The sequence below is a fragment of the Caenorhabditis briggsae genome (assembly GCF_000004555.2).
Source record: "Caenorhabditis briggsae complete genome, chrV, whole genome shotgun sequence".
NCBI classification, from domain to species: Eukaryota; Metazoa; Nematoda; class Chromadorea; order Rhabditida; family Rhabditidae; genus Caenorhabditis; species Caenorhabditis briggsae.
The window spans coordinates 1,043,772-1,058,558 of record NC_013488.2 but is presented as its reverse complement, the minus strand read 5'-3'; the positions used below and the strand labels follow the sequence as shown (position 1 = coordinate 1,058,558).

The following is a 14,787-nucleotide window of genomic DNA, read 5'->3' as shown; positions in this document are numbered from 1 at the left end:
CTTCTAGATCTCTCTGGATTCTTCTGTATTTCTCTGGATCCTTCTAGATCCTTCTAGATCCTTCTTGATTTTTCTGGATCCTTTTAGATCCTTCTAGATACTTCTAGATCCTTTTAGGTCCTTCTAGATCTTTCTGGATCATTTTAGTTTCCCTCTGGGTCTTTCTAGTTCCTTCTAGGTTTTTCTAGATCCTTCTAGATCTTTCTAGACCCTTCTAGATACTTCTAGATCCTTCTGTAGTTCTCTGGATCCTTTTAGATCCTTCTAGATACTTCTAGATCTTTTAGATCCATTTTGGATCATAGACTCTTCGGATCCTCTCTCATGAGGATCAAATTTACTGAATGTGAGATGAGATTCTAAATCAGCACAACCAAAGCAATCGATAAGTCAGTCACCAAAATTTGAATAGAAGTCAGCTGAACGAAAAAAAAGTTTGGTTCTCTTCTGAATCGAATTATTCACACGACCATAAAGGAGGTGTCTGAAAATAATGGTATCTGCAAAAACACCAGATTTTTCTCTTTCTTTCGGGAGCAAAGTTCTGATCTCTGATTGATTGAGTTTGGGGTGTGAGAATGTGAGCGGAGGAGGTGTGAGAAGAAATATGCAAGAAGATTTTTTTCTGGTTCTGAACTCATATGAGAAGCAGTGATGTGGAAGGTAAAGGAGGTGGTGATGTTGGTGCCAGCTAGGGTTTGCAAAATAGGGGAAAAGCCAGATCAGACAGATGATATGCGGGGAAAAATAGAAACAGGGAAGTTTTGGTGCATCTGTGAGACGTCATTTGACAATAATGAGTAAGCCCTTTGTACTGGAATTTTAGATATGAGCAATCTCTGGCGGTTTTCACGCAAGAGGAGCGGGGAGACGCAGAGAAGCGAGTGTACTCTCGTTTCTCTGCGTCTCTCTTCTGGATGTTGCTGAAGCGCCCGTATCTCGGGAAGTGTAAAAGTTATGGAATTTTTTTAAACTAATAAAATTTGTGAATTTTTATGCTTTACATTTTCGCAATTAGAAGTTTTTAGGTATCTAGCTTGGTTTTTGAGGAATCGGAAAGTGTAGAGACGTCATTTGACAAAAATGAGGAAGACATTTGTACTGGAATAGACATGAACAACCTGTGAAATGGGTCACTGGACCATCCAAAATACCTAGAACCCAAGATCCAGGACCTAGAACCAATATTTTCTCAGTTGATCACTATTTGATACTTCTTATAGGGACCGAGATAAATTGGCTCGAAATTGACGGTTTATCCAAAAAAAAACACAGATTCTCTATAATTTTCTTCTAGACCAAATTTTTTTCACTTATGACAAAACAGTAATTTTTAGAACTTACAAAGAAGTGATATCATTGTTATTGTAGTTGACCTGCTTCTTCTTTTCACTTCTCGATCGGCAAATAGGAAGATGGGCCGCTCCGGGGAGATAATTGACCATTTTTCTGAAATTGAAAGAAAAATTAGAGTGATAAAGAGTTAAAATGATATAAGAAGGCGTGAAGAGCAACCATGATTAAAAAATTCAAGAAGCATAAAAAAGAAAAAAAGCGGGCGGAGTGTGTGTTTCTTTGCTTTCTCCGTCTTTTCGGGTTGGCAAGGAGTGTGAGACATAAATGAAAAAAAGAAAGAGAAAAGGAGTAAATGAAAAAAGTCAAGCAGCAAGGTGATTGAATTTTCCTTCACAATGGCTTCAGAAAAGGATCAAAACATTGGGTGGCACACGGATAACACGGATATCCGGATGTTTTGGGTTCGGAGTCCTAGGCAATCGAGTGCCGACGGGGAAACGAGAGAATTTTCCGGAAAAATATGAATTATTGAACAAGAGAGGGAGAGAGGGATTTGATTGAGTCAATAGTCATGGGAAGCTAAGGAGGGGAAAAAGCCAGAAAAAAGAGCTGTGACACTATATTCTGTAGTCTCGTGCTCTATTCTGTAGTCTCGTGCTCTTTAGAAAGAACGGAGGGCAGATTTCACAATAGGAACATTTTAGAGGCCATCTTTGAAGATTATATGACATGCAAAAAAATATGTTTCAGTTGATTTTCGGCCATTTTGGACATTTTCCAAAGTCTGGAGCTCGGCTTTCAAGTTTCCGATCAACTTGAAAATTTTTGCAGAATGTAAAACAGACTGTAAAACCTGTATTGTTCGAAGGTACCTCCTGAGGGCCCTTCTATTACAGGGGCCCTTCAATTAAAGGGTGTCTTCTATTTTTACCGGCCAGTTTTTTCCGAAATTTAGCATCGAAAATTCTATGGAAATCTGCCAATTTTATCAAAATTTAGCAAGATTTTGATTGAAAAAAAAGAGTTTCAACAAATTTCCATTAAATTGTGGAGTTCCCGGAATATTTTCCACTAAAAAAGTACGCAAAATTTCTGATTTCAAAACACAATTTGAACGGGAATCCTGTTTCACAGAGGGCCCTCTTGGAGGGCCCTTCTATTAGGTTGTTCGAAAAGTAACGCGCGTTTAGTGCGAACTACTCCGACTTCCAGCTATCTTAGTTCTTTAAGAGATGCATTGAATCTTTGAGCTTTGCTAGAACGTGGTCGATGATGATGGAGAAAAGCATACTGATTAATCTTGTCTTGTTTCAGTTTTACATAAAGTTAAAATGAATCAAAAACGCGCATTACTTTTCGAACAACCTATTATTACAGGGGCTCTTCTATTTTTCCAAGCCCCTCTCGGAGGGCCCTTCTATTAGAGGGGCCCTTCTATTAAAGGGGCCTTTCTAATGCATGTTTTACGGTATATTTAAATTTGCATTCACGGAATTTCTTGATGATTCCTAGCTTTTCAGCTATTTTCTGATTTCTGAAAGACACCACCTTTCGGCCTTTTTCATACTGAAAACTCGAAAAACAGATGTTTTCCAATTTCAGAGAATACATTTACTTTTTGTACCCCAAAAAGTCAAGACTTCCAATTAGAATTCTAGATCTCCTTTGAGAGTTTCAGACCCAAAAAAACATCTCATTTTTTCTGTGTAGGAAATTTTGAAACTTACTGTGACTGCACTATTTCGCAGAAATAAAAGTACACTGGGATGATAATGAGCAATCGAGAAAAAAAAATTCCTGAACCTCTTGGAAATCTTGGTGCTTGAAATTTTTGGTTTTGGATTCATCAGACTTTTCGATGAAAATAAAAAATAAAGAAAATAAAAAATAACGATTTCTAAGAAGACAAAGATGAAACTTAGTCTCCCTGAAACCCTACATTTTCGGTCATGGTTGTGAAAATTGCCTATTGCAAATGGAAATGATCACTAGAGAGATTTGAAAGTCAAAAATCTTATTTTTGAGAAAAATTGAAATTTTCCATTTGGGGGCCATCCGGGTGGGTAGCGGGTAGCCCGCTTCTTCACCCGCCCAAATGGAAACCCTAATAGAAATTTAAAATTTTGACGTCATTTGAATTGAATTTGAATGAAAAAGAAAAATGGAGAAATTGAAGAAGGGGATTCAAATTTTACAACCTCGAACTAAAAATGTCAGAAATCCTGAAAATTTGAGTTTAGTCGAGCAAATCCAATTTCAGATTTGTTGCTTTTAATTTTTCTCATCTAGAATTCATTATCTAAATTTTAGATCATATATCTCGGTTCCTGTGAAATGAATCAAAAAGTAGTAAACTGACGACATATTTTGATGTTATAATAAGCATTTGGTCAGTTTGTCACTTTTCGATATCTTTCACCAGAATCAAGATAAACTATCTCAAACTTGAAAGTTAGAGTGTGGGATCTAGTCAACTTTGATCAATTTTTCCTCGATTCCTGTAAAAGCTATCAAAAAACTTTTAACAGCAAAAATGTTTGTCTTGATATCATTAGCATTTCATTTGTTGTCACTTTTGGGATTTCTCCAACAAGAAACGAGATAATTGGGTTTAATGAGACAATCTTCTCAAGGAGTTTCACAGATTTCAAAAGAAAAAGTTCAAGTTTTATTTAAACGTGACGAAAAACCTATTTGTTTACAAAATCCGCGTGGCAAAAAAAGTTTTCAAAAAATTTAAATACCATAAAAAAACAACGTAAAAACCCACGATTCTAGATGGCCCATTGACCTCGGGAGGAGTGCTATAAAAGAAAAAGGAAGTGGAAGGAAAAATCAGTTCTCCCCTTCTCTGGGCTCCAGAGAGGGGGAAGGGATCCGGGAAGGATCCACAGAAACGGAGATAAATTAAAACGGAGATAAACCTATTCAAAATGGTTGTTTTTAAAAAGTTTCGCAATCTCTTGAATTCGTCGGAAACTTTCAAGCTTAGTTTTTTCAAATAAAAATCATTGATACTTCTTGATATTGACATCATCTCGAATCTTCGAGAACAATTAGTTGTAACTTTGACCCCTTCACACTACACACACTCTTCCTTTCATCGAAACTTGTTCCCTTTTCAGCCCCTTCTAGCCTATTGTCTTCTCATGGGACCAACACAGATCTCGAATGAATCATCATCATCAAGAATTCGTGTGACCTAATGGTTAGCATATTCGTATACAAAAAAGTGCGGGAGACGCAGTGAGACCGGGACTAAAACTAGGCAAAGGTCATCTCTTATGTTGACTGAATTGAATTGGCATCGATTCATTTCTTTTGTTATTGTTGTACGATTGCGATGGTCAGGTTAGGTACTTTTTCTCTTTTTTTCTACTTACCCCTTCCTTTTCAACATTTTAACTTTTTCACTCTTCCTTCTTTTTTCCCTTTCTTGGTACCCATTGCAACTCGCCGTCACATATACTCCTACTCACTTGATCGCAAAATGTGGCCGCGTGGCGCAATGGATAACGCGTCTGCCTACGGAGCAGAAGATTGTAGGTTCGAATCCTGCCGTGGTCGAAACTCTTTTTTTGCAGATTTCCCATGCCAAGTTATCGTTTTGAAGCCGCCCGAGGTCCGGTGATCTTGGCAAGTTTACCATTGAAAAATGTGTTTCAAGCAGCAATGAGTATGCCAGCGATAGGAGTTTTGATGGCTTTTATAATAGGATATTCTGTAGACACTGGGTTATTATACAATTACTATTGGGGGTGTAGGGTAAGTTAATTTAGAAAAAAAAATCCTAAAATCTGGATATGAAAATTTCAGACTGTCTACCTCCCTTCTGTATCACGTCTTCTAAACCTGCCACTTGAAAGGATTCTATGGAATTTGCTTTCATTATCAAGTGTACCTCTTCAGCTTATGGTAGTTCTTCGTCAATGTGAGTAAATCTGAAATTCAAATTAAAAAAGAAAAATTTCAGATATTCTAACATTTTCGACATCGAATAAACTTCAATTTCTGCGAGTCGTTATGGTGATCAGTTCGGTTTTCCAGTCACTGTTCCTAACATTATTGGCAACAGTTGGAGAGCGAGAAAGTGGAGGTAACCATACTTGTAAACCGGGCCCCGCCATATTTTCTTTTAGAATCAGTATTTTTGACCCGATTAAATCGAATATGATAGAACTGGACAAGTTCTTCAAAATGATACTTTTTGGATTACTGTAGCTTGTCTGTGAACAAAGTTACAAAGCTATAGAGCTGTGAAGCTGAACTCAGACGGTTTTTGGCTTGTAACTTTGTTCATAGACAAGATACAGCAATCCAAAAATTATAATTTTGTAGTACTCGTAGAGTTCTGTCATCAAATTCAGTTGGTCCAAAAATATTAATTTTGAAAGAATCTATGACAGGGCCCGACAAAGAGGAACCCCCATCAAAACATTCCAGAATTCCACGTGGCATTCTTCTCTGGCTTCGCAGTCTCCACCATCATCAACTATGCAGTTTTCACGATTCTGATGAGGTTCACAGCGAAAGACGAGAATCCAAAACACGGTCGACGACGGGTCACCGTCCTACTAGGTCTTGTTATTACACTACCCACCATTTTTATTGCTTTCATTCTTCACAATGTGTTTTGTGTTAAAGCAGGTTAGTTTTATAATTTGGGTGTTGAAAAAGACACAAAATATTAATTTAAGCTTATGAAGCATTTGCCATCTTCGAGTATTTGACCATTATACTGATCTATGCATTCCATGTGTCAAACTTCTATCTCTACTCTGATCCTTCACTGAAAATCCTCGTTTGCCTGAAGAATGGAAAAACGGCGGCTGTTAGGATATGATTTATTTTTATGGTTATATTTTTGAATTATTGTTCTGAATCTCTTCTCTTGAATAAACTGGTATACGTTTTTATTGTAATTGTTGGAATCAATTGAGACGACTAGGATTATAAAATTGAACCGTTTGATATAAAAAAAGTTTGACTACCGTAATCACGCTAAAAGAAGAGCACCGAAATCGTCAACTTTGAGCCCTTATATCTCGGTTCATGTAGCAGATATAAAAAGGTTGTCAACTGACAAAATGTGTATCATGAGATTGAAAACATTTTGTCTGCTGATCATTTTTTTATATCTTTTAGAGGAACCTAGATAAATTAGTTCAAAGTTAGCGGTCTGGTTCTACTGCTTTCTATTAGAGTTTCTACGGTATGTTTATTTTTTCAGAATTTTGAATATGAACATTTTCAGAAAAAAATGAAATAGTTTGGAAAAAAAAACACTATAAAAGCAACTGAAGCCAATATTTATCCAAAGGGAAAAATAGAAAAAAACCAACTGTGAAGTGTCAAGGACACAAAGTCTAGTCTGTACCCGGTCCCACATTTAAAACGGCGTTCACTTTTGGAATCTTTTTCAGAAAAAAAAGAACCTAAACTAAAAAGCTAACAACAAAAATTCTAGACGACTGAATTCGGAGACGTTTATTTTAGATTGCTACGCAGTTGAGATTAACAGGTAAACCAAGAATTTCGGATTATAATGATTTTACGTTAATCAAGTTAATAGACACTCGATTGTAATGAACCGCACACTTTCAAACGGTATCTATAATACCATCTAAATTAACGTTAGCAATCGACGAATTCATACGACGACTCGACCATAAGAAGAACAATGTTGGCTGGGTGGATCTGTCCGTATGATGTGTCCCCGCATGAGCTCCGCCAAGTCACCGGAGAATCACACCGATTCGTATGAGACACAGTCGACCGTTCATAGCCTCTCCGTTGTCCACTCTTTTTTTCACCAATCGATAACCTGCAAAGGAAAACTATGATTCCTTCCATTTCGTATATCCTGCAGTATTTTGTCTTATTTTCTTACTTTATAACAGGTCCATTGTTCCTATCTTCCATACCATACTTTCACATGGGTGAATCTGTTCCGAATTTTTTTCTATATCTGTCGGCGTCATGTTGGCGATTTGAATTTTATTCGTTATAGCTCTCATAAATTCTGTCTATATTTCTCATGTGTTCCTACAACAGACTGAAGATCTTGTCTTGGATTTAAGTTACCTACCGGTCCGATTTATTTCAATGACTTGGCATACCATTATGAAGAAATCAGTAAAACTCTAACTAGTTCTTGAAGCACAACTATTCTCCCTCCTTTATGTTTTCTTTTGAAAATAGTCAAATTTTCTATAAAAAAATTGATTTTCAGAATGCCCATCAATCTTCTCAAATTACCTCGTTTAGTTGGTGTCCTTGGTGTGACTGAATTGGAGGAATACCAAGAAGTATTCCTACTTAGTTTATGCTCTCGTGGAAAAAGCTAGAATTAAGCTTCCAAATGTATCGTTTCGTTTTAGAGAATGTCATGGATATGACGAATTCATGATTGGGTTTGAATTGCATCCAACAAATTTCGAATATAGATTGTATAAGAAGTTCTGCAACCTAACACATTGGCCTTGAAAGAAATTTTGACTGAGAAGCTTGGAAATGATTATAGATCAGATACAATGTGAGTTTTTCTTCTTTTCCGTTACCCAAAACTATACTATACAATGTTCCAGTATCGATTTGAGGTGCCAGAAAGACGGAAAATTTCTACATCGACTGGAATGTGCCTGCGAACCAATGGGAATTCAAAAGGCTTTTCAAGAATACATCAATTCAATATTCCACTACTCCGGAACTAACAAATTGTACATATTAATGAAATGTGAAGAAAATCTGCCAAATATTACGAATGTCAAAGACATAGAGATATAGATACCGGACGAAACTATTGAACCACAATTTTTGACTAAAATTTTGACGACTTATCCCAACCATCGGAGCCTATCTATCTCTAGAGAAAGCATTGTTGGAGAACTACCGAAAGATTCTCCATTTTTCCAAGTTCAAGATTTTGCGGTACATTGTGACTGCGGGGCGGATTTCTTCCATGTAAAGTTTTGTTTTCATGAATTTTCAATGATACTGTTCAAATAAGTTATTTTTTCTCAGAATTTCGTCGGTCGAAACATGCGATTGCTCTCCGTTATCTTAACTGAACAAGATATCATTCAGTTTCTTCATAAATGGATCTCAAACTTATCACAATCTAGAGACCTTAAGTATTGTTAGGAAAGTGCAAAACCCCGGGTTAATAAATGCAGCTCTGATACGACAAGCAATCGAATTCGAGGAATACGATCCGAATGAACCAGAAAAGAGACCAGCTCATTACGATGTTGCTACACCGTAAGTTTTCCAATCATAAATAGCCTTTTCCTACGATTTCATATTTCAGAATCATGCCTATGGGTAATGAGGCACTCTCTCAGAAACGAGGAGTTTCTTGAACTAAAACGAATCACAGACGGAAAAGAGCCTTTGTCAAGTTTATACATGGTCGTTTTCATTTCTTTGTTCCCAAAATTTCACTTGACGCTTCAAACGACGATGATGACGTTGTAATTATGGAGTTATAGTATCCTAAAGTAGACTCTCTACCAACCAGACTTGCAAAACGGGCTCTGTCATAACTTCTTTTAGAATCAATATTTTTTGATAATTTAGTTTTCACCTGATAGGACTCGGCAATGTCTACAAAATGATACTATTTGGAACACTGTAGCCAATGAACAAAGTTACAAACGAAACGGGCCGAAAAAGGGGCAGTGCCCGGCCCGGCCCGGATTGACTACTTAATCGCTTGTAACTTTGTTTATTGACAAGCTACAGTGTTCAAAATAGTATCATTTTGTAGAAATTGCCGAGTTCTATCACATGAGAATTAAATTATCAAAAATATTGATTCTGAAAGAAGTTCTGACAAGGCCGGCCAGGGCCCGGCAGGGCCCGTTTTGCAAGTCTGCTATCACCATCAAATTTCCACCAGCTAAAGTCGTTTTTTTTTCTAATTTTTTTTTCTTTTTTTTTTTGTTTCTTTTTTTTTGTTGAAAAATTTTCTTTTTTTTTTGTTGAAAAAATATCTTCTGAAATTCACAAACGGTATGAAAATATAGCGTGTTTCTTATTTTATTCAGAATTTCACTTACCATTTTCCACTGATAGAAGCCCGTCAACTTTGAGCTCAATTAGCTCGATTCCTGTGAAAGATAACAAAATTTGGTCAACTGATATAATATTGGTTATGTTATGATAAAAAATTTATCAGTTGACAAGTTCTCGATATCTTTCACAGGAATCGAGATAATTGAGCTCAAAGCCAGTGGTTTGGGTGGGTTGCTATGAGAGGAAATACGGTAATGTCTTTTTTTCATCAATTGTTCCTGACATATTATAAACTCTCAATTAGTGGAGACATCTACCTTCCGAATATCCCGAATTAATTCTGAGTGTTTGTTTCGACAAATCAGAATGGCGATGTGTCCCTTTCTTTGAACCCATATATCTGATTTCCTGTAAAAGATATCAAAATTTTGTCAACTGATGAAATAATTGTGATATTATTATAAAAATTTTATCAGTTGATCACTTTAGAATACCTTTCACAGGAATCGAGATAAATTGGTTCAAAGTGGAAAGTTAAAGGGGTCATTCTCTCTCTCTCTCTCTCTCTCTCTCTCTCTCTCTCTCTCTCTCTCTCTCTCTCTCTCTCTCTCTTCTGGTATGCCAATGGATTACACCAGATTACCACCTATTTGAACTTTTTTTCCCATCCAAACCTATATATATATTCATATATAATTTTTGTTTAAATTTCCCCTTTTTTCAAACACAATGAAGATCATAACCACCCTAATTTGCTTTTTGAGCATTTTGCAATACACAAATGCTCTGAATTTGAACGATATTAGTGAGTTTTGACACTGTTTGTCGAGTGATAAATTTTAGGAATTTGAATTTTAGAAAAAATGAAGACCAATCCAACCACGATTGCAACCACGACTACAACTGGTGCTCCAGAATACGTCACTTTTACAATGACGACTCCTGGTGCCATGCTTACTGATTGTCCAGCTGGATGTGCATCTGGTTGGCTGTATTATGGATCCAAATGTTATAAGGTTTTTTTTAAAACTTTTTGTTTCCAAAAAATTTCAGGTTTTCAGAAGTTTGACACTCCTGCAACACACAGCCAAGCTGTTACAAACTGTCAACTCCAGGGAGGAGAATTGGTGCAAATCGAGAGTTCCAGTGAAAACGATGCGTTGAGAAGTTAGTGGAAATATTCAGAATTCTAAGAATTCCTACAAATATTCAGAGGCTTTCGACACGAATGCGTTGGTTGATGAAACCAAAGAAACGTGGATTGGCTTGGCATCGACTTCTGGTTCCTGGAAATGGACAGACGGCTCCACGGCAAGCTTCACCAATTGGGCCCAAACTCAACCGTCTTCCGGCCAACAATGCGTCCAAATGATCACCGATGCATTGACCAACTCGACCTATCAATATCAACGTGGCGGATGGAAGACGTATGATTGCTCCAAAACATCTGCAAGCTACATTTGTGAAAGAGATGCAAATGTTTAAATTATTCAATAAACGGAAAGGAATTCACACAGAGATTTGAAAGGGAATATTTTACACAATAGACATATCAGAGATTAGTAAATATTTAGATTTCGAGTCCGAGATCTTTCCAATGATTAACCATCAGCTTCTGAGCGGCAAGAAGTGCGAAGTAGCGAACGTTCGGATCCGGAACTGTGAGAAGACGCATCAGGGCTTCTTTTCCTCCGAGCTGTTCGACGTGCATCTTTCCACGCGGATAATATCTGAAAACAGTACAATTTTAAAGCAAAACTAGGTCGACAATTCGTTACCTCACAAACTCTCCAATATCGTTAGCAGCAACACACAGAACCAACGGATCATTGCTTTTTTCGAGCATCGTAATCAACATCTTCAGAAGTTCCTGTCGATTATCGTTGAGTTTATGCGCGTTTTCTGTCCAGAAAATTTCGCATTTATGAGGTGGAGACCAGAAGAGAGCACCGTGACGCAGCTCACTCTCATACTCTTCGAACGACGTCAAAACTTCGACCACTTTTTTCAGCTCTTTTTGAAGAAATGCCATGTCATCAATCAAATCCACATCTTGGAATTTTCGATTCTCCAGATGATCCAACTTCACAAGGATTTGATTTTGGACCATTTGACGAGCGGCTTGTCTGAAATATACTTGCTTTAAACCGATTACATTTTTTAACACACGTACTTCTTCATATATTCGTCTTCATTGGAAGCTATAAGATTCCTCAGCGTAGCCAGCACGATTCGAATCACTTTCTCCTTGTGAGAAGTCCCCAGAATTGTCGATATAGTTTGAATCAGATTCCCACAGAGAGCAACTTCGGCTGCGTGTCCATTGAAAGTGAGAAGCCACATGCAGAATATAATCTGATACTGTATTTGAAATCCGCACTTTCGAGTCGAGTACAAAGCATGCGACAGCGATTCGTAGCCACTGATGTTGACGAAGGAGACGCGGTACGGATCGATTCGGAAGAGCGTTTGCATGCATCTGACAGCCGTCGCAATGTAGTCGTTAGCGATTCCACGAGTGATAGCTTCTTTCAGAGAGCCCATGAAGTAGTCCAACTCGTCGCCGGTGACTCTGAAAGTTATATTCAAGTTGCAAGTTTTTTTTTCCGTCTTTCACTGACTTAATATTCCCAAACACCGCCATCTTTGTCAGAACTGAGAACGTTGTGTGCACGATGTACTGATCCTGGCGATGAAGAAGACCCAGGAAGAATGAGAATGGGGATCTCTTCAAAAGCACAGCCACCTCTTCGAAAATTTTCGTTCTGCTGACGTCTTCTCGCAGCATGTCGTCGATTATTGTCAGTGTGTATCTTACGTAGTCGTCTTTCGAAATCTGGAAAATGTAGGGAAATAGTTACGAAACGTTTTGGTTATGAAATATCATAAATGGACATACCTGTGACATGAGATGAACGAATGCGTAGACTGCTTTCTCCTTGAATACTGATAGCACCGTGCTTCTATCCTGCTCGGTTTCGGCTTGCTCGTAAGTCACAACGAAGTCGTAGTCACTCTGAGCAATCATTCGGGATCTGTAATTGATAAAAATTGATTCATCATGATTTTGCGAACAATTTACCTGGTGAAAAGTCCCCAGTTTGTCTTCATTTGACGCACTTTGTCGGCTTCTTTTTGGAAATGTGTGCGGATAAGGTCCTGATTCTCGCCGAAGACCATTTTGTCTGAAAATTAGAGAATGAGGTTGAAAAGAAATGCTGAAAATTGAAAAAAAAGACGAGGAAAATACGAAAAAAAAACCAATTTTCTCAGCTGAAACATTCAAAATTTCAAAAAGTTTTTTGATCTCGAATTCGGCCGCTAAATTTCAAAATTGCCGTCTGGGCGCCAAAAATTTGTTTTTCAGATTCATTCATTTTATGGGTCGCTCGTTATTTGATTCTCTTCTTCCGATTCTTTCCGGTTTTTGTCTTTTTTTCATAATTTTTGTCCGAATCTGTACATGCGCGGCGCCACGTGGCTTTTTCAGTTTTGAAAGTGGGCGGAGCCTAATTTGCAAGCTGCCGCACAGTTTTTCATCACCGTAAGCACTATGCGCAGCTTGCAATTTCGGCTCTAACTGACTCCGCCCACTTTCCGGACTTTTTGTCCCTTTCTCTTAAATTTTGCTTTATTCTTCTTCGATTCTTCTCATCATTTTCACTTAAAAAATCAATTTTCAGAGATTAGATGCGCTCGCTAAAATAGACACAAAATACGAAAAAAAACGAATTCTCAAAAAAATTTTGATCTCAAATTCAGCCGCTAAATTTCAAAATTGTCTTCTTCTCGGCGCCAAATTTTTTTTTTTTTGGGTCGCTCATTCTTTCATTTTCTTCTTGCGATGCTTTTCTCTTCTAGGAGAAGCTTCTTCATAATTTCCATTTTCTGTCCGAATGCGCGGCGCCACGCGGCTTTTCAGTTTTGAAAGTGGGCGAAGCCTAATTTGCAAGCTGCAGCTCAGTTTTTCATCACCGTAAGCACCGTGCGCAGCTTGCAATTCCGGCTATATTAGACTCCGCCCATTTTTTCCGGAAATACTTTTCCTTTCACTGGAATTTTGCTCTATTTTTCTTCGATTCTTCTCATGACTCTCACTAAAAAATCAATTTTTCAGATCACAAATGACCGGAAGCGAGTCGCGTAGCAACGATTCCATCATGTCGTTCAAGAAGGAGAACCGCGAAGCAGCCGACACACTCAACCTTCTCAACCGAACCCTCCCATCGGTTTCCGTGCCTCCAGGCCTCTCCGACATAGAGAAATCGTTCGCGCGCGACTTCCAACCGTTTGTGCAACACGATCAGATGCTGAAGACGTTGGTGTCACAAGCCGCGCGCAATGCTCTCGCCAGTCAGGATCCGTGCACAATTCCCGACGATCTTCGAGAGGAGTTGATGCGACAGAAGAGAAAGGACGACGCCTTCAAGACGGCACTCTGTGATTCCTACAAACGCAGCGCGACATGTTCGTATGGAGAACAGTGCAGATTTGCTCATGGCGTGCACGAGCTTCGACTCCCACAACACGTAAGTGATAGTTTTTGCGCTGTCCCTTTTGAGTGACGTGTTGTCGTGTTGAGACATCTCTCTGGAGACGTCGTCGACGTCACGCTTCCAGCTCTCCCTAACCAATGTTTTCTCTTTCAGCCACGTGGGCGCAATCACCCAAAATACAAGACGGTTCTCTGTGACAAGTTCTCGACTACCGGAAATTGCAAATACGGAACCCGTTGTCAGTTCATTCACAAAATAGTCAACCCGACGTTGCTGGCACAGGCAAGCGGAATTCTGAACAACACCACCGTCAATAACTCCTCCAACGCCTTCAATCAGTCGTTGTTCATGCCATCGATGGCCGCCGATCTCAGCATGGATCTCAATCAGAGTCTTCCAATCCGGCGAGCAGATTTGGCTCGCGCATTCGCTCGTGCCAGCCAGCTTGACTCCTCCGTCGACGACGGTGTTACACGGATGGCGCGGATCTTCGGAAACCAATTCCATCGGGATCTATCGTTCGCGGGACTTCGAAACTAATGAACATTTATGCTTCTCAATCTCCCCATTCTATGTTTTTCGTATGGATTGTCTAATCAACTCCAATAACGTTGTCCCGGTCCCTAGGACTTACTTCCCCAATAATTTTTCATTTTTTGTCGACTCGTTTGAACTCACAGAACTTTCCCCAATTCCCCAAGCTTCTCACAAATTCCCCCACAATGTATCTAGTCTGTATATTATTGTTATCTTTGATTCTTACCCCCAATGTTGCTTTCGTTTGTATGCTCTAGTTAAGTCGACTAATGCAAAGCTTCATAATTCAGATGTTTTTATTAGGTTTCGGTTTTCATAAGTTTCAGCTCCAAATCTCACAAAATTGAGACTAGAGATTCTGTGGGGGGCAACAAACGAGCGGTGGACGACGACTGACGTGAGGAAGGGTACAACTAGTTTCACAATACCAGTAGAGAATGAA

General features: G+C 38.6%; 5 protein-coding genes and 1 non-coding gene across 6 annotated transcripts; 5 read left to right on the top strand and 1 right to left on the bottom strand.

Moving 5' to 3' along the window:
* Positions 1 to 4,790: 4,790 nt before the first annotated feature.
* CBG28482 lies at positions 4,791 to 4,863 on the top strand. The gene has a single exon. It is a non-coding gene (tRNA).
* A 24-nt stretch (positions 4,864 to 4,887) lies between these two features.
* Positions 4,888 to 6,139, top strand: CBG26903 (the record flags this gene model as incomplete). The annotated part of the gene is made up of 5 exons (XM_045236580.1): positions 4,888 to 5,061; positions 5,113 to 5,227; positions 5,270 to 5,392; positions 5,740 to 5,943; positions 5,994 to 6,139. 5 exons carry the CDS (start codon positions 4,888 to 4,890, stop codon positions 6,137 to 6,139), a joined length of 762 nt encoding a protein of 253 aa, XP_045099196.1.
* A 1,390-nt stretch (positions 6,140 to 7,529) lies between these two features.
* On the top strand, positions 7,530 to 8,082 carry CBG11246 (the record flags this gene model as incomplete). Its single annotated transcript, XM_045236579.1, has 4 exons — positions 7,530 to 7,575; positions 7,753 to 7,831; positions 7,884 to 7,935; positions 8,077 to 8,082. The coding sequence occupies 4 exons, from the start codon at positions 7,530 to 7,532 to the stop codon at positions 8,080 to 8,082; spliced, it is 183 nt and encodes a 60-aa protein (XP_045094584.1).
* Positions 8,083 to 10,041: 1,959 nt separating this feature from the next.
* CBG11247 lies at positions 10,042 to 10,797 on the top strand (the record flags this gene model as incomplete). The annotated part of the gene is made up of 4 exons (XM_002635001.1): positions 10,042 to 10,117; positions 10,171 to 10,328; positions 10,374 to 10,479; positions 10,526 to 10,797. The coding sequence occupies 4 exons, from the start codon at positions 10,042 to 10,044 to the stop codon at positions 10,795 to 10,797; spliced, it is 612 nt and encodes a 203-aa protein (XP_002635047.1).
* An 85-nt stretch (positions 10,798 to 10,882) lies between these two features.
* Cbr-vha-18 lies at positions 10,883 to 12,492 on the bottom strand (the record flags this gene model as incomplete). Its single annotated transcript, XM_002635002.1, has 6 exons — positions 10,883 to 11,042; positions 11,091 to 11,438; positions 11,486 to 11,884; positions 11,934 to 12,148; positions 12,212 to 12,347; positions 12,395 to 12,492. The coding sequence occupies 6 exons, from the start codon at positions 12,490 to 12,492 to the stop codon at positions 10,883 to 10,885; spliced, it is 1,356 nt and encodes a 451-aa protein (XP_002635048.1).
* A 944-nt stretch (positions 12,493 to 13,436) lies between these two features.
* On the top strand, positions 13,437 to 14,348 carry Cbr-pos-1 (the record flags this gene model as incomplete). Its single annotated transcript, XM_002635003.1, has 2 exons — positions 13,437 to 13,841; positions 13,962 to 14,348. The coding sequence occupies 2 exons, from the start codon at positions 13,437 to 13,439 to the stop codon at positions 14,346 to 14,348; spliced, it is 792 nt and encodes a 263-aa protein (XP_002635049.1).
* Between the last annotated feature and the right edge of the window lie 439 nt (positions 14,349 to 14,787).